This window comes from Urocitellus parryii, chromosome 9 (assembly GCF_045843805.1).
Source record: "Urocitellus parryii isolate mUroPar1 chromosome 9, mUroPar1.hap1, whole genome shotgun sequence".
NCBI classification, from domain to species: Eukaryota; Metazoa; Chordata; class Mammalia; order Rodentia; family Sciuridae; genus Urocitellus; species Urocitellus parryii.
Genome location: NC_135539.1, coordinates 63,350,406 through 63,376,040, shown reverse-complemented (window position 1 = coordinate 63,376,040; position 25,635 = coordinate 63,350,406). Strand labels below are relative to the sequence as shown.

At 35.7% G+C, this 25,635-nt stretch overlaps 1 protein-coding gene across 5 annotated transcripts in view; it reads right to left on the bottom strand.

Moving 5' to 3' along the window:
- Positions 1-25,635, bottom strand: part of Mllt10 (MLLT10 histone lysine methyltransferase DOT1L cofactor) — a 190,230-nt gene that overhangs the window by 125,087 nt on the left and 39,508 nt on the right. For all 5 annotated transcript variants that reach the window (XM_077802629.1, XM_077802631.1, XM_077802633.1 and 2 more), the window contains exons 4-5: positions 19,357-19,411; positions 7,857-7,966 (exon numbers count right to left, since the gene is read on the bottom strand). In XM_077802629.1, coding sequence (XP_077658755.1) covers positions 7,857-7,966; positions 19,357-19,411 — 165 coding nt within the window. The remainder of the gene's footprint in view (positions 1-7,856; positions 7,967-19,356; positions 19,412-25,635) is intronic.

The following is a 25,635-nucleotide window of genomic DNA, read 5'->3' as shown; positions in this document are numbered from 1 at the left end:
TGGGCAAAAACTTAGATCAAGCTTACTTGCAGTTTAAGAGACAAATGAGCAAAGAAAATACAGACAATACACAACAAATACTATTCTAATAACCTCACAAGCAAACAAAATAAGTGAGGACTGCAGATGTAGTTAAGTGGTAGAGTACCTGCCTAGTATGCATGAGGCCCTGGATTCCATCCCCAGTAAAACACACACAAATTGTGTATTATTTTTCAATTATCAAATTAATAAATATTAAAATAATAATTCAGTATAGGCAATGGTATGGTAAAAATGTCCATTTTCATATGTTATAAACAACTGTATGAATCTGGGGGGAAATGAGGCAATATTATGAGTACTTTAGAAATAGCCTTTGATCCAATAATTCTATTTCTAGCCAGAGAATAACCCAAAACACAGGGGGGGGGAGGTTAAGCTTCAGTGAAACAAGATTGTTTTTGTGTTTTCATTTAATATGTGAAAAACAGCTGGATGCAACCCCCATGTTCAGTAATATGGGAATGGTTAAGCAAATTATGGCACAAACGTTAGAGTTAGGTTGTTTTTTTCTGCGGGGGGTAGTTACTGGGGATTAAACACAGGGGGCACAGGACCACTGAGCCACATCCACAGCCCTATTTTGTACTTTATTTAGAGACAGGATCTCACTGAGTTAGCACCTCGCTTTTGCTGAAGCTGGCTTTGAATTTGCAATCCTCCTGCCTCAGCCTCCCAAGCTGCTGAAATTACACGCATACACCACTGCATCTGGCTTAGATGGAGTTTTACTAACTCAAAATTAAGCAAAGAATCAAAGATAACATCTGTACATCTGGCATAATTATATAATTATACCTTTTTTTCTTATTACAGATCAAAAAGAATATACTAAAATATTACAAATTTTTAAATAGTATCTTTTTTAAATTTACTTTTTAGTTATAGGTAGACACAATATCTTTATTTTACTTTTATATGGTGCTGAGGATTGAACCCAGTGCTTCACACATGCTAGGCAAGTGCACTACCTCTCAGCTACAAGCCTAGCCCTAAAATATTACAAATGTTTTATATGCTACATTTTTTAAATATTTACTTATTTATGTATCTTTAGTTTGCTTTTATGTGATGCCAAGGATGGAACCCAGTGCCTCATGCATGCTAGGTGAGCACTCTACCACTCAGGCCACCACCCTAGCCCCTATGCTACATTTTTTATTAAGTTTATTTAAATATTACCTGGAGAATCTAAAATTTGGAAATCCTCATCATTATTGAGAAATGAGAATTTGAGGCCATTTCAGGGGTATTTCTATACTCCCCCAGAGAGTTTTATTTATGTGTTTGGAATATATATTATTCTGGGGAAAATTTCCTTATATTTTGCTAGACTCTTGAAGATTCAAAAAAGGTTTAAAATCACTAGTTTAAAAAAATCTGACATGCTTCAAAGTATGTCTCCCTGGCAACTTGATACACTTTGCTATACGTAGTATTAAAATCAAACTCACACACATCACAATTTACTCGATTTTGTGCAAATGGATTTTAAGCTGACATAAACTAATAATTTGTGCTCTTATTCCAATGTTCCAGGACATTATATAACAATACAATGAAAAAACAAGAAGTAGTTCAACAAATACATATCTCTGGATCTGTTTCTCATGAGATCAAATTACCATAACTATGTATTTAAAAAATTGTGCCCTTTGGGGCTGGGGTTGTGGCTCAGCACTACAGCACTCACCTAGCACCAGCGAGGTACCAGGTTCGATCCTCAGCACCACATAAAAATAAAGGTATTGTGTCCAACTACAACTAAAAAAATATTTTAAAAGAATTGTACCCCTCAAAAATCTCATGAATTAATACCCTTTTAGTTTACTGCAAATAAACAGGAAATTTTCAGTAAGTATGCAAAGAACATTAAATCATTTTATCATTAAAATCAAACAATTCGGAATGCTGAGGCAACAGGATCAAAAATTACAGGCCAGCCTAACCAACTTAGTGAGACTCTGTATCAAATAAAATAAAAAGGGCCAAGGGTATAAATAGTTCAGTGATAAAGTGCTTTCCCTAGTATGTATGGGGCCTTGCGTTCAATCCCCAGTACTGCCAAAAAAAAAAAAAGGAGAGAGAGAGAGAGAGAAAGAAAAAATCTGATGGAAAAAAATGGTACAAAAAAACGAATATTACAGGCCAGGCATGGTGGTATACTCCTGTAATCCAGCGGTTCAGGAGGCTGAAGCAGGATAAACACAAGTTCAAAGCCAGCTTCAACAAAAATTGAGGTGCTAAGCAACTCAGTGAGACCCTGTCTCTAAATAAAATACAAAATAGGGCTGGGGATGTGGCTCAGTGGTCAAGTGCCCCTGAGTTCAATCCTCTGCTTTAAAAAAAAAGGAATATTACAGATGGAATTGACATGCAGAGAGCTTAACAGGGCTGAGGATACAGCTGGGTGGTTAAGTCCTTGTCTAGCATATGTAAGGCCAGGGGTTCAATGCCCAACACAAATAAATAAATACATCCAAAATTATCCCTCACTATCATCAAAAATGGATTGATATCTTCCAAAGCTCAAAAATTAATTTTCAACCATTCTTATCATTTCAGAACTGCATGCCCCATAATAGGCATATAAAATGTATATGAACAGAACATTACTAATTGTTTCTGGGTGTACAGTGCTAGAGATTATTGAACTCAAGGCATCACGCGTACTACCCATTTTATCTTAAGACAGAGTCTATCTCTGTCTTAGTTGCCCAGGCTCAGTTTGAATTTGAGATTCTCCTGCCTCAGCATCCTGAGTAGCTAAGATTAGAGGTGTGTACCAACATACCCAGCTACTACTAAGGTGAAATTTCTTTGTTTGTTTTTGTTGTTTTCTGCAAACAGTCTATCTCTAAGTTGCCCAGGCTGGCCTCAATCTTGGGATCTTACTGCTTCAGCCTCCCAAGTAGACAGGGATTACAAGAGTGCACATTGCACCTGACTCATAAGGTAGCATATTCTAATGAACTATAACAATACCAACTATCTACAGCAAATATATCTACAAATATAAAGACCAATCAAGTATAAGAAAAGTATAATAAAAGAAAAAAGCAAGAAGAAAAATCAAATCCATATTTCTACAGCTCTTTTTATTTTATTTATTTATTTATTTGCTTGCTTACTTGCTTGTTTGTTTTCCCTTGTAATGGGAACTGAACCCTGGGGCATCTTACCACTGAGCTAAGTCTCCAGTCTTGCTGAGTCGGTTAGGGCCTTGCTAAGGTGCTGAGACTGCCCTTAAACTTACAATCCTTCTGCCTCAGCCTCCCCAGTCGCTGGGACTACAGGAGTGTACCAACATGCCCTGCTAAATCCATGTTTCTAAAGGGAAGATTCATATTATAAAAATATATTAATCCCTAAAAGAGTATTTCAATGTAACTCTAATGTAATTGAAGCTGCATTTTTGTTAGTCCTAATGTTTATCTGAAAAAGTAAATGACAATATTTGTTATACCAGGTACCAAAATACATAAAGACATAATAAATTTAAAATAATGTGATTTCAGGACATGAATAGATACATCCACAGAACAGAAAAAAAGAGTGCAGCAATATACCCAAGAATTCAGTAATGATTCAAACAGTATTTCAAATCACTTTATAAAAAGATGACTAACCAGGTGGCAGAGAAAAGGTTAGACACATCTCACCATATTCTAAAATTAATTCTAGACTGATAAAAAGATTTAAATATGAATAATTCATTCTTCCTTTCACCCTTCCTTTTCATCCTTTTCTTTTTAATTTTTTTTATTGTAGATGGACACATTTATTTTATGTGGTGCTGAGGATTGAATCCAGTGCCTCACACTTGCCAGGCCAGTGCTTTCACTGAGCCACAACCCAACCTTCCATTCTTTCTTGAATATTTGATTTTTAAACCATGAGGTACAGCCAAGAAAGGAAAGTCTTCATGCTGCAGAGAAAAGGGCAGTCTAATACAAGTGTCATAGCCTGAATAGGATTTGTTCCCATGAAAGAAGCAGAGGTAGAGAGGTAAGTGTGATATCAGAGCAAGGTGAAGAGATCAACACCAAAAGAGGGAGAAGGCAGTCATAGAATGGAAGCTGTTAAATCACTAAAAGAGTGAAAAAGGCCAGGGGATTTAGCTCAGTTGGTAGAGTGCTTGCTTGCCTCCCATGCAGAAGGCCATGGGTTCAATCCCAGCACCACAAAAAAAAGAAAAAGGCCAGGCACAGTGCCATACACCTGTAATCCCAGCAACTAGGGAAGCTGAGGCAGGAGGATCACAAGTTTAAAACCAACCTCAGCAACTCAGTGAGGCCCTAAGCAACTTAGCAGGACCCTGTCTCAAAAAAAAAAAAAAAAAAATTAAGAACAGGAGGGAGGTGAGTTCTAGAGGTTGTGGGGTATGCAACTCAGTAATTGAGGGGGCCTTGGGTTCAATCCCAGTACCCCCCCAAAAAAAAAAAGTGAAAAAGCCTGACATGCAGGAAAGCAGCAACAAACTGAAACAGGGTGTGGAACCTGAAAATGAGATGAGAAAGGCACCTGTATCAAGCAGTAGCAGCAACAGAATATTTATTAATACAGGAGAGCCTAATCAAATAAATTATTTAGGATAATAAGTCAAGTTTCTCTCTGAGATCAGCCCCAATATGAGAAAAAATTAATGAACCCTGTGCTGTCAAATTGGATTTAGACAAGTCACTATGTTCGTAGATCTCACTATATAGAAATGGATACAAAAACACATACAGATGTGTATGTATATATATATTCATATACTGTATCAGAATTATGACTATGACCTCGCATTATTCAACATATATAAACACAGAAATAATATGTCAATTGTGTAAAAGTTATATCTCTGTATGTATATACAGGCATATACTTCCTAATTATAACAAATGAGAGAGCCTGAGACTAGCAACATCCCAAGAACAATAAGCACACCTAGTGTCCACTTTGGTTTCTAAATTTTTTTTTTTTTTGAGAGAGAGAGAGAATTTTTAATATTTATTTCTTAGTTCTCGGCAGACACAACATCTTTGTTGGTATGTGGTGCTGAGGATGGAACCCGGGCCGCACGCATGCCAGACGAGCGCGCTACCGCCTGAGCCACATTCCCAGCCCTCTAAATATCATTCTTAACCTAAAAAGCAATAAAAAGCTCCTTGGAGAAATAGTAATTCCAGAGCTAGAACAGGAATGATACAAGTTGTGCCTGGAATATATTGTAGCACAAGGGAATGCTCACAGAATGATAGGAACATGTCAGGACACAGAAGCCAGTTTAAAGAGGTCCCACTGGCCAAATCTGAGATAATATGAATATCAACATAAATTACAGCAATAGAATATAAGCCATTAAAATAAAGTATTAACATATATGTCTATACTTATAATCAGTGAGAAGAAAGTTTTTCCTTATAATGAAATGCTAACTGACAAATGTAAATGAAATTACAGAATTGAGAAACCACCACTTATTATTAATCACCAGCATAAATTAAGCCAAAAAATACCAAGGTATGCTAAAATTGGTGAAAAAAAAGACAGAAGGCATAGAAACAAGATATTTACATACAAATTACTTCCCCAAAAAATGCTTATTGATTATAAAGGGGGAAAAGATCAACCTGATACTGAAAGAAAATGACACATAACACCATAACCAAGTGATCAAAGTAACAGCACCAGTAATGGGAAAAAACCGAAATCATGTACCACACCCTGATAGGATGCAACAGAAACACGAATCACTTCTGCAATATTCCCGTCAAAAACATATAATTTGTATTTAATCATGAAGAAACATCAGCCAAACGAGACATTTTACAAAACTACTATAAACTATATATTCAAAAGTATCAAAGTTATGAAAGTAAGGGAAAGATAAGAATTACTATTTGAGAGTAAAAGACACGGAAAAAAATGTAAATTGCAATCTTTTTGCTATAAAGAATATTTCTGGGGGAAACCATGGAAATGTGAATGAGGTCAATATCAGACAGCAATAATACATTGCTGTTAATTTCCTGATCTTCATGGTTATATTGCAGTTATATAGAAGAATACTCTTTTTTTTGAACCAGGGCCTGGGACCTCCTAGGCAGGTGCTCTACCACTAAGTCACATTCCCAGACCTTGGAATAAATACCCTTCTTTATAAGAAATACACATTACAGTATTTGGGGGTGAAAGGATATTATATTGGTAAATTACTCTCAAATGGCTTAAGGGGGAACAGCTTCTGTACTATTCCTACAACTTTACATATAAGCTCAAAATTATTTCAAAATTCAAAGGAAAAACAAATATTTTTCAAATTATTGTAGAAAATACTAAATAAAAATTTTTACATACTAGTATGGAGTATGGGGAAAAAAACTTTCATGTTTTAAACTTCTGTACTAGGGACTAGGGTTGTGGCTCAGTGGCAGAGCGACTGCCTGCCTAGCATGTGTGAGGCACTGGGTTCAATTCTCAGCACCACATATAAATAAAAAAAACAAAGGTCCATTAACAACTAAAAAATAATAAATAAATAAATAAATGAGTAAATAAATAAATGCCTGTGCTAGAAAAACTTAACCTGCTAGATTAATAACAATAAAAATTGGAGACATAATGAAAGTTAAAAAAAGAAAAAATACTTCCTCCCACCATTACTTACTTATAATGCACTGATAAAATTAAAAATGGGAGAAAAATGTTAGGGCAGCAGGGGGTTGCATAGTTCTGTAAAAGGGTGCTTGTCTTGCATGCCTGAGGCCCTGGATTTGATCCTTGGTACATTAAAATAATTTTTTAAAAAATTAAAGCCACTACTAAATTTTGGACAAAAAGATATATACAGCAAATACATAAGACAAAGAAATATTATTTCTAACATGCAACACTTTGAGGGAATAAAGTTGTAATATTAAAATAAATAAATAAGCACATAAGATAATTAACCATGAAAGGCCTATAAAAAGAATTCAAAATCTTTACTACCACTCTTCACTACAGAAATAGCATTTTTCATAATTATATACAATGCACTTAACATGATATGAAATGATGAATAATTTTACAGAAAACAATATTAAGTTTCCAATTGCATTTTGGAGGACAAACTGTTCACTCCTTTTCACACGGATTCAAACTATGTAAACTACATACCAGACACCAAACTAGGCCCTTCAATAATGAAGGCTACTTAAACTATAGTTTATTGAATCTAACTGTTCTCTGCATTACAGACTATACACTAAAAATACAGCAAAAAATATCATTTATTGACACAAAAAGATGTTCAGGATTAATAAGTTTCGAAAGCAAACAAAACAATATTTTACAAGTATATGTATTATATGTAAAGATGCACAGAAAAAAATCTAAGAGAATCTGAATGGGAAAATTTTAAAATATTTTTGTCTTTATGGTTCTATTTACTACTCTTGGGGGGCTGGGGTTGTGGCTCAGCGGTAAAGTGCTTGCCTCAACCATGAGGCACTGGGTTCAATCTTCAGCACCACATAAAAACAAACAAAATAAAGGTATTGTGTCCATCTACAACTATAAAAACAAATATTTTTTTAAAATCCCATAAGCACTAGAATAACAAATACCTATGTAAGAATAAAAGGTAACATGTCTTTTTTATCTGTTTTACACTTCTGCAGTCTTGGTAACATTTTAATAACTAGTTCGGGATAGTAATTTTATATCTTACTAAATCTCACAAAATTTGAAAAGGCCTTTAAGTTTAAAATTTTAAAAATTTCTTTCATCTAGTTTTAGAACAAAAAATAAATATTCATATAGTAACAAAATGAAATCCACTGTACCTTATTGTATCGATCATGGGGAACAGACTGTAAAACGATTGGTTCCATTGTAGAAACATTGGCAAATTGTACCTCTGGAATATACAGGGCACAAACCACATGAGCCCAACCTAAAAAAAAAAAAAAAAAAAAAATGAACAAAAGTTTATTTGTTTAAAAGTTTTATCAAAAATAAAATCACTACCTCTCTAAAAAAATTTCTTAAAAATGACTAAGGAAATGCATAGCATTAACAAATTCTCATTATTTAGTTATGCATGAGAATAGTCAAACCACTACTAACCAAGTATTCTTAACCACTTCTACAGTAATTATGCATAGTAACATAAATAAAGGAAAACATTTATAAGTTCAGATGCTAACACTGATAATTCTTCTAAGGGCAAACTAATTCAGATCAACACTACTTCTGAAAAACACCTTAAAAAAAGTTTTATAAAACAAGTTTTCATATTTTGCTGGGCAGGGATATAGGTCATTGGTACATCCACCCATTCATGCCCAGCACTATACCCCCCACAAAAAAATTAGTAATTTAATCTTAACCTTAAATGTTAACATTAAATTTTTATTTTCACGTTAACATCAACAATTTGAATATTAACATTCATTTTACTATTTTAAATTGTCACTTGAGATGTGAACGACTGATATTAAATTTAACATTTAATTTTTAAAATGTTACTGAAGATATTAAGAACTGATGTCACAGTTAAGTATACCAAAAAACTAGAAAAGAATGAAATTCCAGTAAGGTAGGTACAGACAACCAACACAGAAAGGGAAGAAGTAAAGCTCTCCCCACTTTCATATGTGACACAAGCCAGGAGAAGGAATAAACTAAAAATACATGGGTCCTCAAAGAGACTACACCTGGGCATTTATCATCTCAAACTCTAACACGTACCTAAGGTAACCCTGAACAAGTACCCCTGACCTGTGAAAAGAAGTAATTATATATCTTCCCTGAGTATTTCCCTACAAATAATTTCTACAATGTGTTAATCGGAATTCCAAAATAATAAAAAGAACAAAAGATGAGAGATGAAACAACATGAATGAAAACCAGCAGAAACAAGAAAATCAAAAGTTATGTATTTTGGAGTTATCAGATAAAGATTTTAAAATAAGTATCTTTATTCTTTTTAAATATTTATTTATTTTTTAGTTATAGGTGGACACAATTTTTTTTATATATATTTTTTTTTAGTTTTCGGCGGACACAACATGTTTATTTGTATGTGGTACTGAGGATCGAACCCAGCGCCTCACGCATGCTAGGTGAGCACTGTACCTCTGAGCCACAACCCCAGCCCAATAAGTATCTTTATTGTGATCAAATTATACAGAAGACTAAATTAAAAATGGATGTAGTGAACAAAAAACTACACATAAAAAATAAAAATTCTACGGGCTTGGGTTGTAGCTCAGGCAGAGTGCTTGCCTTGCTCACGTCAGGCACTGGGTTCGATCCTTAGCACCACGTAAAAGTAAATAAACAAAATAAAGATATTGAGTCCGTGTAGAACTAATATATTTTTTAAAAAAATAATAAAATAAAAATTTTAGAAATAAAAACAGAAATTTTAAATCAATAGGTGGGAGATTAACAATGGTTTGAATATGGATGAAAACAGAATTAATGGGCAAGAAAAATAGGTCAAATAAAAATATCTACGATGTTAACAAGATACAAGTATGAGAAATACAAAAGAAAGGGAACAGAAGACATGAAAAATGCAGCCTAACACACACCTAAGTAATTTAGGGAAATTCAAAATTTTTTTAAAAATTAAAAATTAATCTTTAAAAAGGGTGGGGATATATGTAGCTCAGTGGTAGAGCATACCTGGGTTTAATCTCCAGTACCATAAAATACATACACACATACACATATATACACACATAAATGAAAATAAAACACTGTCTGGTAGGGTCTTTGTGTTTGGGGGAGGGGGGTTTGCTAGGGATTGAACCCAGGACCTTGTGCACTCTACCAAATGAACTATATCACCAGCCCTTGGTAGGGTATTTGATGTTTGTAGATTTAACATTTTAAAACTATTTTTAAAAAGCTCATGTCGCCGAGGAGCCTGTAATACCAGCAGCTCCTGAGGCTGAGGCAGGGGGATTACAAATTCAAAGCCAGCCTCAGCAAAAGTAACATTCTAAGCAATTCAGAGAGACTCTCTCTCTAAATAAGAGCTGGGGATGTGGCTCAGTGGTCGAGTGCCCCTGAGTTCAATCCCTGGTACTGTCCACCCTCCTTCCCCCCCCAAAAAAAACAGGCTCACATCTATAGCTCCAGCAACTCAAGATGCTGAGGCAAGAGTATCACTAGTTGGACACCAGCCTCAGCAACTTAACAAGCTCCTATTTAAAAAAAAAAATTACAAAAAAGATCAAGGAAGGAACATGGTAAATGATATCTATACAGTTTTAATCTACACCTTGTGTGAAGTATGCACACAGTAACTAAAGTTATTGGTATAAAAAATTGTAATATATAAACTGTAGTAAATTATGTATGTAATGTATAACATATATGTAATACATAAACTGAAGTATTTATATATTTATATTACTCAGTCATACAGAAGAATGAAGTTATGGTATTTGCCAGTAAATGGATGGAACCGGAGACTATCGTGCTAAATCAAATAAGCCAATCCCTAAAAATCAAAGGCTGAATGAATGTTCTCTCTGATATGTGAATGCTGACCCACAATAAGGGGGGAGGATAGAAGTTATCTGGATGAGACAAGGGAATGAGGGAAGGAAGAGAGATGGAAATAGGAAAGACAGTAGAATAAACCAAACAAAACTTTCCTATGCTTATACATGAATACACGACCATGGAATCCTAATTAGAAAAGTTATATTCCATGTAACAGATAATATATACTCTGTCATATATATCTCAAAAGAAAAAAATTTTTAAATGTGTATTTTATAGGCAAATAAATAAATAAATGTGTATAGAAAAACAGAGTTAGGACATGTAGCTCTAATATAGCACTTGCCTCACATACACCACGCTCTGGTTTGGGGAGGGGAGGCAACATGACCCACAAGAAAGAGATGGCCAAAAGGACAATTCAGTGCAATTACTTTAATTCAAATGCAACAGTAATTATTTATACTGTTAATTTAATTAAAAACAGTACTAAAGACTAATCAAAAGGAAGGGAGAAAAGAAGAAATGAAAGTATAAGAGGAAAAAAAATCAACCTTAACAGCTCTAAAGTGGCTTAACAAAGACCAAATTTAGCCTTCTCTGTATAAGACAATTCACACGCTCTCAATCCAAAAAAAATGGACAAAATACCTGAGACAATGATATGCATGACATTGAATATCAGGTAATGGTGATCGAGACTGAAAGGCAATAAATAAATGAGGTAAGTTTGCCCCAATTTACTATCTTCAGAACTTTTTAGGTTCATGGCACAGGAAACTCAGAGTCTAGATAGATGAAGTCAAGACTGATGAAATCAAGACAGCTAAAACTAGCAGATCAGACTACTGAAAATGAAAACTTCTCAGAAAGAGAACCCTAGAGAAATGCAGAGGAACCATTTAAATATTCATCATAGTATCGATCAGTGCATGTACACGTATAAAGAAATTATCTGAGGTCGGAAAAAAAGCCATTCCTAAAGAATTAGACAGAATAATGGCCATCAAGCCCAAACAGCCAGAAATAGTTTGCATTCCCATAACCAGACTGGAAAAACTCATAATCATAAAGCACTGGACAGAATATTCAGGAAAGTCTTGCCTCAATAATAGGGTATAACTACCCTTAGATCAAACACTATTGTAGACCCACCTGATAAATCATAGCAGCAGGCCCAAAATATCAAACTGTTCCCACAGATCTTAACCATACCTCAGAACAAAGCTCAAAAAAGATTTATAGGAATACATGAAATCCAGATTCACTACAGTATAGTGGAGCATACAACTCCTAGGTAAAATCAAGCAAAAATTCTCAGAAACTATTTCATCAGAACCCTGGAAAACAGTAAAAGGTTTTCAGTAACTAAGAAAAATGACAACTTTTAGAATTTAAGAGAAAGGCACCTTAAAAATGACAGGAAATCTTTGGCATCTTTACTTTCCCTTGACCTTTGCAAGCCTTAGGTTGGAAGGATATCTGGAAGAAGAGAGTAGCCAGAGTTTCCCAGTGTGGAACCCTGGTCACTGGTTTCAGAAGGACCTAACTTTTATGTATAAAGAATTGTGTCAAGGGCTGGGGTTGGAGCTCAGTGGTACAGCTCTTGCCTAGCATGTGTGAGATCCTGGGTTAGATCCTCAACACCACATAAAGATAAATAAATAAGATAAAGGTATTGTATCCATCTAAACTAAAAAATATATATATATTTTAAAAATTGTGTTGACGTGGGTGCCGTGGCACACACCTATAATCCCAGCAGCTAGGAAGGTTGAGGCAGGAGGATGACAAGTTCAAAGCCAGCCTCAGCAATTTAGCAAGGCCTACACAACTCAGTGAAATCCTGTTTCTAAATAATTTACAAAAGAGGGGCTGGGGATGTGATTCAGTACTTAAGTGTCCCTGAGTTCAATCTCCAATACAAAAAAAGAAAAAAAGAACTCTACCAGGGACAGTGGTACAAACCTGTAGTCCTAGCTATTTCAGAGGCTGAGGCAGGAGGATCACAAATTTGAGGTCATCCTGGGCAACTTAACAAGAACCTACCTCAGAAAAAATAAAAAGGCCTAGGGATATAGCTTAATGAGAGAGTGCAAGCCTAGCATGCTCAAGGCCCTGGGTTCTATCCCCAGTACCACTTACCCCCCCCTCCCCCCCAAAAAAAGAATTGTGTCTATTCCTTTGTGTCTATTCCTGTTTCAAAATGTCTGGAGACTACCAAAGGACTGGGGCAATGTGCTTGTCACTCTTCTTTCTCAAAACTCAGGACAGAAAAGTGGCCCTCAAAAATCAGTGAAAGGCAGAGAAAAACCAAAGAATTCTGGAGCAAATGTTTACAGTTACATTTAAATTTAAAGTATCAAAAGCCTTCAAGGAAAAACAAGAAAGAAATCTTCTCTGGGAAATTGGTGCCTTTCAAAAACACTTGGGTATACTGGGAGATACAGAGAGCCACAGGCATGTTCAAGTCAAGACTCATTCTCAGAAGATCCTTCACTTTCATCTCTAAATGGAATTGGGACATAGGACAAGCAGGAGTGAAGGCTAGGACAGAGTTGTAAAGAGACTCAAACACTGAAGAAAAGCCCAGCACACAGCAGAGCTACAAAAGTGAGCCAGGGTGTTTCTTTTTTTCTTGTTCTCTTTTTTACTATTCAGCACCTGATTTTCAAGGAAATCTTTGTCAAAACACTTAAATGAAGACAAAGCAAAAATAAAGAGGCTTCAGTAACTACATATGATAAAGACACACACTTTACAAAAATACATTAGCAGACATTTTTTAAAAATGGCTTTAGCATATAATAAAAAACAATACCCTGAGGGAAGAATTTGACTTCTAGAGTTACCAAATTAGTTGTTTGTTGGTATGAGGATCAAATCAATGGCCTTGCACATATTAGGCAAACATTCTACATCTGAGCTATACCTCCAGCCAAACATATCCACACCTTAAAACAAATTACAGAACATGCAAAGAAAAAGTATAGCTTATTTTACAGACAATATTAACAGAAATTATACCCCCAGAAACACACCACTGGATTCACTAGGCAAAGACTTTAAAATAATTATCTTATATCTGTTCAAAGGGCAAAATATCAATTAAAAAAAAAAATAGAAGTTAGCCAGATCTAGTGGCTTTGGTGTGTAATTCCAGCTACTTAGGATCCTGACTGAGGCAGGAGGACCTTTAGTTTGAGGTTAGCCTGAGCAACTTAGTGACACTCTATCTCAAAAAAAAAAAAAAAAGTGCTAGTTATGTAGCTTAGTGATAGAGTACCATAGTACCATTGGGTTCAATTCCTAGTACCAAAAGAACAACCAAACAGGGCTAGGGCTGTGTCACACCTCAGTAGTAGAGCACTTGCCTAGCATACAAGAGGCTCTGGTTTTGATTAGAAAGAGGAGCAAAGGGGAAGAAGGAAAAAAATAAAAATTCTAGAGCTAAAATTCATAATAACTGAAATGAAAAATACACTAAACAAAAAAAAAGCAAGGATAAAAATCAGCAAATTTGGACCATTCCTAGTGAAAATATGTATAATGAAATTCCCATGAGTAGAGAAGCAGAAAAAAAAAATGGGTGGAGAGAATAAAGAAATAATAGCCTAAGCCTAGCATAGGAGCACACATCTGTAATTCTAGTGACTTGAGAGGCTCATACAGGAGTATCACAAGTTTGAGAACATCTCAGGACTTGGTGAGACTGTGTTTCAAAATAAAAAATTAAAAGGATTGGTGATATAGTTCAGTAGGAAAGCATTCCTAAGTTAGATCCTAACCCCCCCCCCAAAAAGAATAGCCCAAATTTCCCAAAACTTTAAAAAACACATGAATCTATATATTCAAGATACTCAAAAAATACCAAGAAAAAGATCAAAAAGGCAACCACACTAACACATAATAATGTTAAAAGTCAAGGGGGCTGGGGATATAGCTCAGTTGGTAGTTGCAAGCACAGGGCCGTGGGTTCAATCCTAGCATCACCAAAAAAAAAAAAAAAACTCTCTCTCTCTCTCTCTCTCTCTCTCTCTCTCTCTCTCTCTCTCTCTCCTCTCTCACTCTCTCTTTAAAAAAAAAAAAAAAAAAAAAAGAAGTCAAGGGAAGTCACATGTCTATAAGGTATAAGGTATAAGGACACATGTCTATAATCCTAGTTTCTCTGGAGGCTAAGGCAGGAGGATCTCAAGTTCAAGGCCAGAATCAGAAATTTAGGAAGACTATCACAAGATTTTTAAAAATAACAGAAGGGGTTGAGGATGTGGCTCAGTAATAGAGCACCACTGGGCTCAATTCCCAGTGTGTCTCCCTCTCTTTCCCTCTCTCTCCCTTACACACACATACACACACACACACACACACACACACACCCAAGGGAAAAAAATCTTGAGAAGCTACTTACCACAAAGGATACTCATTCAAAACACAGAGTCCCCAACTTACAAATGTGCAACTTCAAGTTTTTAACTTTACAAAGGTGTAAAACAATGTTTTCAGTAGAAATTTGAATTCTGAGCTCCTACCAGGCTAACAACATATGATACCATACTCTCAGCCACAATGACATGAGAGTAAGCTATAATGTCCAGTAGTGTAAGGGTATTACATATATTTTTAAGCTGGGTATGGCGGTATATGACTGTAATCCCAGCAACTTGGGAGGCTGAGGCAAGAGGAGCGCCAAGTCCAAGGCCAATATAAGCAACTAGCAACGACCCTAAGCAATTTAGCAAAACCCTGTCTTAAAATTAAAAAGGGCTGGGGCTGTAGCTCAGTAGTTAAGCATCCCTGAGTTCAATCCCCAACAACAACAACAAAAAAGTATTTTAAGCTCATAATACTCACATTTTAATATGACATTTTTGTCAACCACAAACCAGATATATGACCATGATCCCACAACATTATAATCCAGGTGGAAAGTTCATACTGTCCAATGAAATTACAGTGATCATAATGTCCTAATAAAATGCAATATTCACATTTTGTGGCAATGCTAAAGAAACTGACTATGCTACCAGTAGTATAAAAGTATACCACATACAATTACTTATAGTATATTAATAACTGACAATAAAGTACACTCCTACTTTTTTTTTTTTTTTAAGTTGGTTAGGGATGTGGTTAAATGACAGAGCACTTGCCTAGCATGAAGAAAGCCCTCGGTTTGATCCTTAAGCACTACAAAAACAACAACAAAACTGCAAAGCAGCCTCAGGCAGGTCATTTAGGAGAGATTCCAGAAGAAAGCCTTGTTACTATAAGTGATGACAGCTCCATACTTTCACCCTCCACAAGGCATGGGGTCTTATCCCCAGCACTGTAAAAAGTTGATTTGGGGGGGGGAGGGCGCCAACAGAATAAAGATGCAAAAAAGGGATTGGGGATGTGGCTCAAGTGGTATCGAGCTCGCCTGGCATGCGTGGGGCGCTGGGTTCAATCCTCAACACCCCAAATAAAATAAAGATGTTGTGTCCACCGAAAACTAAAAAATAAATATTAAAAAATTCTCTCTCTCTCTCTCTCTCTCTCTCAAAAAAAAAAAAAAGATGCAAAAAAAAAACCTATTGGTATTTTGTTTTTTGTGGTTTTTTTGGTTTTTTGTTTGTTTGTTCCTGTGAACATTAGGATGTCATTTACAGAAAACATGTTTGCAGCCACACATGGTGGGTGTTACATTCCTATAATCCCAGTGACTCAGGAAACTGAAGCAGAAGGATCACAAATTTGAGGACAGACTCAGCAACTTAGTAAAGTCAATCTCAAAATAAAAAGTAAAAAGAGCAGGGAATGTAGCTCAATAGCAAAGCATCCATGGGTTTAAACCCAAATACCAAAGAACTTTTTAAAAAATTAATAAAAAAGAAAGAAAACATGTTTGTAACCAGGTGGGATCCAGCTACTCAGGAAGCTTAGGCAGGAGCATCACATGTTAGAACCCAGCCTTGGCAATTTAGTGAGACATTAAACAACTTGGCAAGACTCTGTCTCAAAAAAAAAAAGTGGGGGAGGGAGTGCTGGGGATGTGGCTCAGTGGGTAAGTGCCCCTGGGTTCAATGCCTGGTATTTTAAAAAAAAAGTAAAAGGAATGGAAATGTAACTCCTTGATAGAGCATCCCTAGTTTCAATTCCCAGCACCATGAAATAAAAAATAAAGAAATAATGAACTGCGAAAAAAACTTAGTACAACCAACTAACTACAACAAACCTCAATAAAAATTAGAAATTTTAAAGAATTCTTTAACCAGCTTTAAAAAAAAAAAAGTTACTCACAATCATAACCTTCAGAAAATTCTAGGCCCAAATTTATCAGTGAATCCTACCAAGCACATAAGAATAATTTCAATCTTACACAAATGCTTCCAAAAAAACAAAAAGAATACCTCCCCACTTGCTATGAGACCAGCATGACATTAACATCAAAATCTGATACAACTATAATAAAGAAAGAAAGTCACAGATTAATTTCTTCAATGCCAACCAGGCACAGTGAAACAGGCCTATAATCCCAGCTACTTGGGAGGCTAAGGCAGGAGCAATGAAAAAGTATGAAGCCAGGGCTAGGGTTGTGGCTCAGCTGTAGAGTACTGGCCTAGCACATGTGGGGCCCTGGGTTCGATCCTCAGCACCACATAAAAATAATGATATTGAGTCCATCTACAACTAAAAAATAAATTATTAAAAAAAAAAAAAGTTTGAAGCCAGCTAGGCACAGTGACACATGCCTGTAATCCTAGCAGTTCAGGAGGCTGAAACAGGAGAATCACAAATTCAAAGCCAGCCTCAGCAAAAGTGAGGGGTTAAGGAAGTCAGTGAGACCCTGTCTCTAAATAAAATACAAAATAGTGCTGAGGAGGTGACTCTGGTCAAGTGCACCTGAGTTCAATCCCTAGTACCCGAAAAAAAAAGTATGAAGTCACACCGTGGGTAGCCAGCCAGATCTTGTCCCAAAATAAATTGAGAAGGGCCCAAAATATAGCTCAAAAGCAAAGCACTCCTGGGTTCAATCCCAGTATCACAAAATAAGAAATACATAAACAAACAAGCAGATGCCAAACGAACCATTAAACTGGATCCCACAATGATAAGAGTTTATTCTGAGAAAATATAACTTTCAAAAATAAATCAGCATAATTCTTGACAAAATAATGAAGGGTAAAAAATAATCTCAAAAGAGGTAGAAAACTGGGGCTGGGGATGTGGCTCAAGCGGTAGCACGCTCGCCTGGCATGCGTGCGGCCCGGGTTCGATCCTCAGCACCACATACCAAAGATGTTGTGTCCGCCGAGAACTAAAAATAAATAAATAAATATTTAAAAAAAAAAAAAAAGAGGTAGAAAACTATCATGGAATGAGTTTCCTATCAGTTAACTTTCATAGTATCTCATGGCTTAATATATTCATGTTACATATTTTAAAATGGTACTGAGATGGAAAGAAATCTTGATTCTTGTGATAACTACAAATGGAAATTTAAAAATGAGTATGGGTTCAGTGTCTTTCTAATATGCTTGCCTGGGACCAAAAGTGTTTCAGTTTTGAGGTTTTCATTTTGAAATATTTGCATAGACTTTACCAGTTGAACATTTCTATTTGAATATCTGAAATGTTCCAAAATCCAAATTTGATACTCATAAGTGTCATACTTTGAAGCATTTCAGATTGGGAATGTTCATCCTTTAATATAGGAGACTCAAGTCAGAATTTCTTTATATTCAAGCAACAAAAATCTTTAGGGTATAAAAATTAACATTCACTAGTAACATTATCTGTGTAGAGAGATAAAAAATGTATTATTGTTCAGCAGTTCAGGAAGCTGAGACAGGAGGATTGTGAGTTCAAAGCCAACCTCAGCAACATCGAGGCACTAAGAAACTCAGTGAGGGCCTGTGTCTAAATAAAATACAAAATATGGTTGAGGATATGGCTCTGTGTGGAGTGCCCCTGAGTTCAATTCCAGGTTATCTCAAAAAAATTATTGTTCAAAAGTTTCAAATATAATTCCCATTTTAAAAAAAGAATCAAGAGGGGCGGGGGCGGGGGCTCAGAGGTAGCGTACTTGCCTGGCACGTGTAAGGCACTGAGTTCGATTCTCAGCACTGCATAAAGGTCTATCAACAACTAAAAAATAAAACTAAAAATTTTTTTTAAAAAAGAAAAAAGAATCAAGGTTTGTGGCTCAGTGGTAGAGCACTTGCCTAGCATGTGTAACGCACCGAGTTCAATTCACATAATAAATAAATAAAAGAGAGTCCAATGGGGGCTGGGGATGTGGCTCAAGCGGTAGTGCTCGCCTGGCATGCGCAGGGCACTGGATTCGATCCTCAGCACCACATAAAAAATAAAGATGTTGTGTCCACCGAAAACTAAAAACTAAATATTAAAAAAAAAAAAAGAAAGTCCAATGACAACTAAAAAACTATTTAAAAAAAAAAGAATCAAGATTTTGATGATACTAAGTATGTTGATCATTCAGCATGAAATAGCCAATGCTTAAGTTTGTTCACACACAAAAAAAACTGTCACTACAAAAAATTACTGAAATACATCCACTACTATGAAAAATATTTTAGTAGTAAACACTGATAAAATAATATGAACCACCACTATAGTTTTAAATATTTTTTAAAAATAATATTTTCCCCCCAAAATTCTCTGTACTGGGCTGGGGCTTAGTGGCAGAGCGCTTTCCTGGCACATGTGAGGCACTGGATTCAATCCACCACATACAAAAATAAGCAAAATAAAATAAAGTCATGCTCTCCATCTACAACTACCAAAAAAAAAAAAATTTTTTTTTTAAATCTCTGTACTTACCCCCATTATCTGTTCTTTTTAAAGCTCCATCCTTATGGGGACATAGTTCACATCTCTAAAAAGAAAAAGAAAAGGAAAAGAAGATATTATTTCAGATTACCAAAAGTATATCTTCCCTATAACTTCAAAACCAATGAAAACATGGAACAACAGTTTTTGTATTAGTTGCCAAGTATATTCCAGAACAATCCTAACAAAATAACTGTTCTTAATGATATGTGATTTTCCTTAGAGCACCAGATTAACAACTTCCCCCCTTTTCTGGATATTAGGGACTGAACCTAGGGGCACTCTACAGTGAGCTACATCCCCAGACAATCTTTTTTTTTTTTTTTTTCAATTTTGATAAAGGCTCTTATTAAGTTGTTTAGAGCCTAAGTTACTACCACTGGATTTGAATTTGTTATCCTCTTACCTTAGTAACCCTCCCAAACCATTGAGATTATAGGTATGTGCCAACACACCTTGTTTAAGAACTTCTTTTAAAATATGGTATTATTTTTAAACATCCTGCCACAGTTTTTAAGATTTTACATTTATAAAAACAAAAAAGGCCAGACACAATGGTATGTACCTATGTCTCAGCTACTCGGGATGCTAAGGAAAGAGGATCAGTTGAGTCAGGATCCTGAGACCAGCCTGAGCAACATAGCAAGGCCCCTCTTAAAAACAGTACAACAAACAAAAAAGATACACTCAACATAAAACTAGGGCAAGGTTTTGGTATTTATTTATATCTATTTACTTTCTAAGATCAGTTAATATTACTGTAGTCTAGTAGGTCTCGTTTCTCCTACAATAAAGAGACAAAATCCATTGTAATTGCCAGCACACAACCATCCCACAAAAAAAAAAAAAAAAAAGATCAAACCAGAAGAATTTAGAATGTTGATTTAAAGTGGCAAGGCATGATCTCACTTATGTAATGACCTCCTCTCTAGAACTATGTTATTCTAGTTACTCTTATTACTCATACAATGTGATACTCAAAAGTTATGCACGCCAGGCAGTGGCATATGCCTATAATCCCTGGAGGCTAAGGCAGGAAGATGACAAATTCAAGGCCAGCCCCAGCAACTTGGCAAGACCCAGTCTCATAATAAAAAATAAAGCCAGGTTCGGTGTGGTGAATGCCTATAATCCCAGCAGCTCAGGAGACTGAGGTAGGAGGATCATGAGTTCAAAGCCAGCCTCAGCAATGGCACAGCGCTAAGCAACTCAGTGAGATCCTGTCTCTAAACAAACACACACACACACACACACACACACAATAGGAGGTGGCTCAGTGGCCAAGTGCCCTTGAGTTCAATCCCTGGTACCAAAAAAAATAAATAAAAAATAAAAAGGGATGGGTATGTGGCTCAGTGGTAAAGCTCCCCAGATTCAATGCCCCCTCCAAAAAAAAATTATTGTGGATCACATTCTTCCACTCCACCATTTCTTTTTAAGATCGTCAAGAAGTCAGATTTAAAAAGAATATAACATGGGCTGGGGATGTGGCTCAAGCGGTAGCACACTCGCCTGGCATGCGTGAGGCCCGGGTTCAATTCTCAGCACCACATACAAAGATGTTGTGCCTGCTAAAAAATAAATATTAAAATTCTCAAAAAAAATTTTAAAAAATTAAAAAAAGAATATAACAGAGTAAGTTTGAATACACTGCTTTACTATGAAGAATATATTCCTAGAGCTCACACTATTATTTATATCTCATCTTATTTCATAGCATACACCATAGTATACAATAAATTACCAAGGAAAAATAAGAGTAAGAAATAGTAAATAAAAACATCAAAATGCTAAGTCATGGGCTGGGGATGTGGCTCAAGCGGTAGCGCGCTTGGCTGGCATGCGTGCGGCCCGGGTTCGATCCTCAGCACCACATACCAAAGATGTTGTGTCCGCCGAGAACTAAAAAATAAATATTAAAAAATTCTCTCTCTCTCTCTTTCTCTCTCTCTCTCTCTCCTCTCTCACTCTCTCTTTAAAAAAAAAATGAATAAAGATATTGTGTCCACCTACAACTAAAAAATAATTATTTAAAAAAAAAATGCTAAGTCATTTTCTTCCAGTATTTTACTCTTCTAATTATCAACTTAACTCTTTAGCACCTCCTTTTTTATTACCTATCTAATCTTTTTTTTTTTAAGGTAGGGAGGGCTGAACTTTGGGGTACTCTACCACTGAGCTACATCCCCAGCCCTTTTTCTTTTTTTCTTTAATTTTGAGGTAAACTCTAGATTGATTGTTGAAGTTGGCCTTGAACTTGTGATCCTCTAGATTCTGCATCCTAAGTAGCTGAGATTACAGGGGTGCAGCAAGGCCCCAGGCTTGGCCACACCCCACTTTCTAACTTTAAATTTAGTCACCACATTTTACCCTTACTCCTCCTAAATGCTGGTGAGACCTGACTATCTCTCTTCACCTCTACAATTACCCTTCTGCAAGCCAACCTACCGTCTCTTAGGACCACTTCAATGACTTAGTATACAGTTTCAATGTTTTTTGGTTTGTTCAATTTTTGTTTGTTTGGTTTTTGTTTTTTGTTTTTAAGTACTGGCTATGGAACCCAGAGCCTTAAGCATGCTACACAAGCACCCTACCTCTGAGCTACATCTCCAGTGCACTCTTAACCAACCCCCAGTAATGCACAGTGTGAACTGGCTAACCTCTATTCTTCCCTCAGGTCCTTGCTTCAAGACACTTCATCTGAGATAGTATCTCGAAATCACCATATTAGGTTAGGTATCATAAATTACCTATACCCTCCTTCTTAGCAGATTGATGTATATTAATCTACTAAGATACAGGGGATGAAATCCAGGACCTAGCGCATGTTATCCAAGTGCTATACCTCTAAGCTATATCCCAGCCTCCAATATTTACTCTTAACCACCTCCACCAATGTACAGTATGAACTTTCCATAACAACACGGTGAACTCCAAAAAAATAATTATTAGCAATAAGTTATGTATGCAGGAGCTGGAGTTGTGGCTCAATGGTAGAGCGCTTGCCTGGCATGTGTGAGGCACTGGGTTCGATTCTCAGCACTGCATATAAACAAATGAACAAAACAAAGGCCTATGTTAAAAAAAAAGAATCTCTTTTTTAAAAAAATAAGTTATGTATGTGATTAAGTTTATTTTCATTGATAAATAATAAGCTTCATTTCATGACTTATAGCCCTAACATCTACCACAGTCATCAGACACAATAACCAAAATACAAGACAGAGGAAGAAGAAAACAAAAACAAGTACACTTGGGCTCGGGCTCTAACTCAGCTGCAGAGCGCTTATCTAGCATGTGTGAGGCACTAGATTCGATCTCAGTACCACATAAAAATAAACAAATAAAATAAAGTCATTCTGTCCATCTACAACTACCAAAAAAAAAAAAACACACTTGATAAAATGAAAGCAATAATTTGGTTCTAGTTGGGAATGTAGCTCAGTAGTAGAACACTTGCCTACTATGATTAGAGCTCTAAATTCAATCCCTAGCACCACAGAATACAAAACATCATTCTAAACTATAAAACAAACTTGGCACAGTAACTTATACCTGTAATCCCAGATATGTGGGAGCCAACCTGGGTAATTTGGCAAGACCACTTCTCAAAATAAAAGTTTTAAAAAGAGATGGGGGAGCTGGGTTTGTGGCTTGGTAGTAGAGCACTTGCCTAGCATGTGTGGGGCACTGGGTTCGATCCTCAGCACCTCAGCACCACGTAAAAATAAATAAATAAAATAAAGGTATTGTGTCATCTACAAATTAAAATATTTCAAGAGATTGGTGTGGGGGGAGATATGGGGACATAACTCAATGGTAAAGCATTTGCCTTTCATACATGAGGCCCTGGATTCAAATGCTAAGACTGCAAAAGAAAGAAAGAATAGACTCTATAACTATAGAAAACAACCTTCCCTTCACAGAAAGGAAGCACTATTAGTAATGATTTATCTGGAAAAGAAAGAACTTCTAATGTAAATGTAATTAAATCTGAGATCAAGACTATATATCTAGACTTACATTGTGTCTTTTCCCTGTTTTCTTTTTCTTTTTTTAATTTTTATTTAAAAAAATTAAAAAGTAGAATGCATTTTGTTATATAATACATACATGGAATGTACATACATCAATCATATTCTTTTTCTTTTTGTAGTACTGGGGAATGAACCCAGGCCCCAGTCCTGATAGATTATCCTTTCGATGATTAGATATAGATTATCCTTTCGATGATTAGGTATAAGAACTGTTGGGCAGGGGCTGGGGTTGTAGCTTGTAGCTCAGTGGAGCACTTGTCTAGTATAGTGTAAGGTACTGGGTTCAGTCCTCAGCACCACATAAATAAAATAAAAAATAAATAAAGGTATTTTAAAAAAAAGAACAGTTGGGCAAAGAGAGAAGAAAGAATTCACATAATACCCTAAAACCACTTTCTATACAACCAGAGATATGAAAAATTATGCTCTACATGTATAATAAGAATTATAATACACTCCACTGTCATATATAAATTTTTAAAAATTAACTAAAAAAAACATCCTAAAACCTTTCTGATCTTTAATATAAACTCAAAATGTCTGAATAACAATTAGGCAGAGGCAGGTATTGAACTCAGGGGCATTACAACACTGAGCCACATCCCCAGCCCTATTTTGTTTTTGTTTTGTTTTTGGTTTTGTTTTTTAATTTAGAGACAGGGTCTCACTGAGTTGCTTAGTGCCTCACCATTGCTGAGGCTGGCTTTGAACTCATGATCCTCCTGTCTCAGCCTCCCAATCTGCTGGGATTACAGGCGTGAGCCACCATGCCCAGCTTCCAAAATAACAATTTCAATACAGTAATTAAAAGCAAAAATAGGGACTGGGGTTGTGGTTCAGCAGTGGAGCATTCACCTAGCACTTGTGAGGCCCTGGGTTCAATCCTCAGCACCACATAAAAATAAATACAATAAAGGTATTGTGTCCAATAACAACTAAAGCATATTTTTTTAAAAAAAGCAAAAATAATAGTCACATCTAAGAAATCAAAATGTTCTATTTTTAAAAACCCAAAGCAATAGAGATTCTGGGAGGATGGGAATGCGGCTCAGAATAGAGTGCTTGCTTAGCAAACATGAGGCTCTGGGACTCAATCCCTCAATCCCAAGCCCTTAAAAAAAAAAAAAAAAAAACTTTTTAAAATTAAAAACAGATGAATCCCAACCAAATAAAGTAAAGCTTTTGGTAAAAGTAACTTAGTATTCACAGGAATGAGGCCCTGTGCTCAATCCCAAAAGGAAGACAGGGCACAAGACAACAAACTATCTTTCACTGTTGATGACACTATAATATCGTTCTTTTATAAAGCAATTTAGTAATATGAATCATAAAAAATACTGACTCAATTGCTTCATTCCTACAGTCAAAGGGAATAATAAATTACATTTATCAAATATCATATGCTGTTTTTTACATCATTTATATACTTTAAGACATAAAAAATATGTGTACAAATATTTTACATGGTCATTTATAACCCTAAGATTTTTATGATGGGAGTGATGGCACACATCTACAATCCCAGCCACTCAGCAGACTAAGGCAGGAGAATCCCAAATTGATGGACAGCCTGATAGATTCAGTATCAAAATAAAAAGGAATGGAGGTATAGCTCGAGCACCCCTAGTTTCAATCCAAGTACCACCCCCCCTAAAAAAAAGAATCCCAAGAAGAACCAGACATTAGAATTAGCAGAAAAGGGTCTTAAAATAAATATTACAGCAAAGTTCTATATGAGGTTAATAAAAATGTACCTACAAATAAAATAGGAAATCTCAATGAAGGAGAAAAACTATTTAAAAAAGAAGAAGAGTGTATACAGACTGGGAATAACACAATGGTAGAGAGCATGCTTAATTAAGACGGTGGATTCAATTCCCAGTACCAAAAAAATGAACTGAATGCAAAAAAAAAAAAAAACACTAAAACTGAAAAAAGCAAATATGTAAAATGAAAAATTCACTGAATTTAGACTTAAGAACTAAAAAAGACAAAGAATAGATACAATGATATTGAAGCTATATCAACAGAGAATATCTAATGTAAAAACAAACAAACAGGGTTTTAGGGGACCTAGTAGATGGTACAAAGGGTCTGATATATATATATATAACTGAAGGCCTGGGAAAAAGGGTGGTAAGAGGAGAGGAAGGAGGAAATGAGGCAGGAAAGTGTTTTGAATAAATAATGACCCAAATTTTCTCTCAATCCCAAGAAAGACAAATTCACAGAT